At 53.5% G+C, this 2,261-nt stretch overlaps 1 protein-coding gene across 1 annotated transcript in view; it reads right to left on the minus strand.

The window, feature by feature from the left end:
* SGIP1 (SH3-domain GRB2-like (endophilin) interacting protein 1) overlaps window positions 1-2,261 on the minus strand; it is a 61,776-nt gene that overhangs the window by 15,323 nt on the left and 44,192 nt on the right. The window contains exons 17-18 of the mRNA XM_009884003.1: window positions 2,185-2,261; window positions 998-1,124 (exon numbers count right to left, since the gene is read on the minus strand). Of these exons, the coding sequence (XP_009882305.1) occupies window positions 998-1,124; window positions 2,185-2,261 (204 nt within the window). The remainder of the gene's footprint in view (window positions 1-997; window positions 1,125-2,184) is intronic.

The following is a 2,261-nucleotide window of genomic DNA, read 5'->3' on the forward strand; positions in this document are numbered from 1 at the left end:
CCGGTGGGAAATGCTGCAGTCAGGACCGTGGCCGAGCACACGCGCACAACCAGCCAGGTTTGGTTTTTTTCGGAGGGTTGGGGTTTCTGCTGCCTCCGCAGAGCCCATCTGCCGGCGTACGCCGGCCAAAGCTCCTTCCCCACCACGCAAACCAGGCGTGCTGGTCACAAAAACCACATGGAAAGAAAAGAAAAACAAAACAAAACAAAACAAAAGGAGGAGGGATGTTCCTGGCAAGAAGATGCAGCTGCGGGAAGCAAGGGGGCGGTGGGGCCGGCAGGCGGGTGGGATGGCAGGGAGGGATGGAGGGAGCGCCGACAGCCGGGACGAAGGGACAGAGGAGGGAGGCACGGGGGGGAAACCCAGCGCGTGGAGCCTGGGAGCTGCCAGCCAGACTTTATTTGCATTTCTTGTCTCAGGCTCTGAGGGGTTTGGCAAAACCCGTGTTTTTCAGGACATTACTCCAAAAGAAAACCACAGCGCTTTGTTCTGGTCTAGGAACATGTTAAGCTAACAGTTTGGAAGAGCCTTTTCCAAGACCTTGTTTCCCGCTACCACTTTAAGGGGGAAGTATTAATTTAAGATGTTCAAATAGATTTAATATCAGTTGTCTCCTGCATCCCAAGGTCTGGCTTCCAGCCCCCCTCCCCTCCAGGGTACAAATATCCCTCGCCAAAAAAAAAAAAAAAAAAGCTTATTTTGACCAAATTTACAGACCATAAGCATATTTTATATTATCTTTCACTTGGTGATAACCTCTACCTTCACCAGCCACTCACTGTTCATGACATTTGGAGCTGCCACAAAGAAAGCTTCCCTAGAAGCATCACGTTCATGATCCGCCACCCTCCGCCCCTCAAATCCCTTTAAAAACCTGATGAAAATTAATGAGCGTGAACCCGAAGAACAATCTAGCGAATGAGGAAAGTTTCAGGAATCTTTTTAGGACGGTCAGAGGTAGGAAAGGTGAAAGAACAGCAGTGCTGTATGTTTTTACCAACGGTGGGAGTGGTGGCTGCACTCAGGGAATTGGTGGAAGATATGGAAGAAGTACTTTCAGCACGGGCTAAAGGTGCTATCGGAGGAGGGCTGGATGAGTGAATAGGAGGGCTAAAAGGCCTGGACTGTAGAAAAACATAAAATAACAAAAGGTTAAAGAAAACATGCACAGCGACATTTGCATCAAACAAAGAGAAGCTTTTGCCTGAAGCCGTAACCCTCTGTACCTCCAGGCCCCGCCGGCTTGGTGCAAAACTGAACAATTTTAGTTCTTTTAGTGCCAATGATGGTTTTAGTCTGGACCTAGAAAAATGGTAGACGATTCCCACCATCTGGTGGGTCTGGGCGTTTGAAGTCCCCATCCGCACCCAGGACGGGAGCTCCAGGGGGTCCGTGGGATGGAGTTAACGCATCGGGAAGGAAGCGGTGCCCACCACGTGCCAGCTCACTCGGGGACAGCTCGTTGGGTCCTTTGGGGATGATACAGATCCTTTGGGAAAAACAGGTTGCCCAGAGAGGTGGTGGCTGCCCCATCCCTGGAGGTGTTCAAGGCCAGGTTGGACTGGGCTTGGAGCAACCTGGGCTGGTGGGAGGTGTCCCTACTCGTGGCAGGGGGGTTGGACTAGATGGCCTTTAAAGGTCCCTTCCAACCCAAATTACTCTGTCATTCTATGATTCTATAATTCTATGATTTTTATGTCCATAACATCAATCCAAAAATTCTATGATTTTATATCCATAACATCAATCCAAAAACTGTCTGCAACTTACCTGAAGACCCCGGCAGCCCGGCTGGTGCGGTACGGCAGCAGGGAGCCCCACCAAGGATTCCCGGGCACCCCCCCAGCCAGACACCCTTCCCGGGGCAGCCAGGCACGGCCAGACCCTTCCCATGGGCACGTTCCCTTTTTACACCCATTTTCCGCCTCGGCCGTAACCGCCAACCACCGCTCGCCCGCGGCTGGCGTCGCCGGCAGGCAGGGCAGGAGGTGCGCGGTGCCGTTTTTCCACCCAAAATTTGTCTCAGTGAACAAACCACATCGAACCCTAACCAGCCCAGGCAGCACCCGCTGGTTACTCGCTCTTAACGATGCTCTGCTGCGTTAATCTCACCAAACTGCACAAATGCGTGTCCTCCCCCCCCAACCCTGCCCTCCCCGCTCCCACTCGCGGCGCTGGACGTACCACGTCGGCGACAGCGGGCTTGCCGGGGGGCAACTTGGGCCGGGAAGGGGGCCGTGGTGGCGGTGGTGGCGGGGTGC

Source organism: Charadrius vociferus, unplaced genomic scaffold (genome assembly GCF_000708025.1).
Source record: "Charadrius vociferus isolate BGI_N301 unplaced genomic scaffold, ASM70802v2 scaffold423, whole genome shotgun sequence".
Lineage (NCBI taxonomy): Eukaryota > Metazoa > Chordata > Aves > Charadriiformes > Charadriidae > Charadrius > Charadrius vociferus.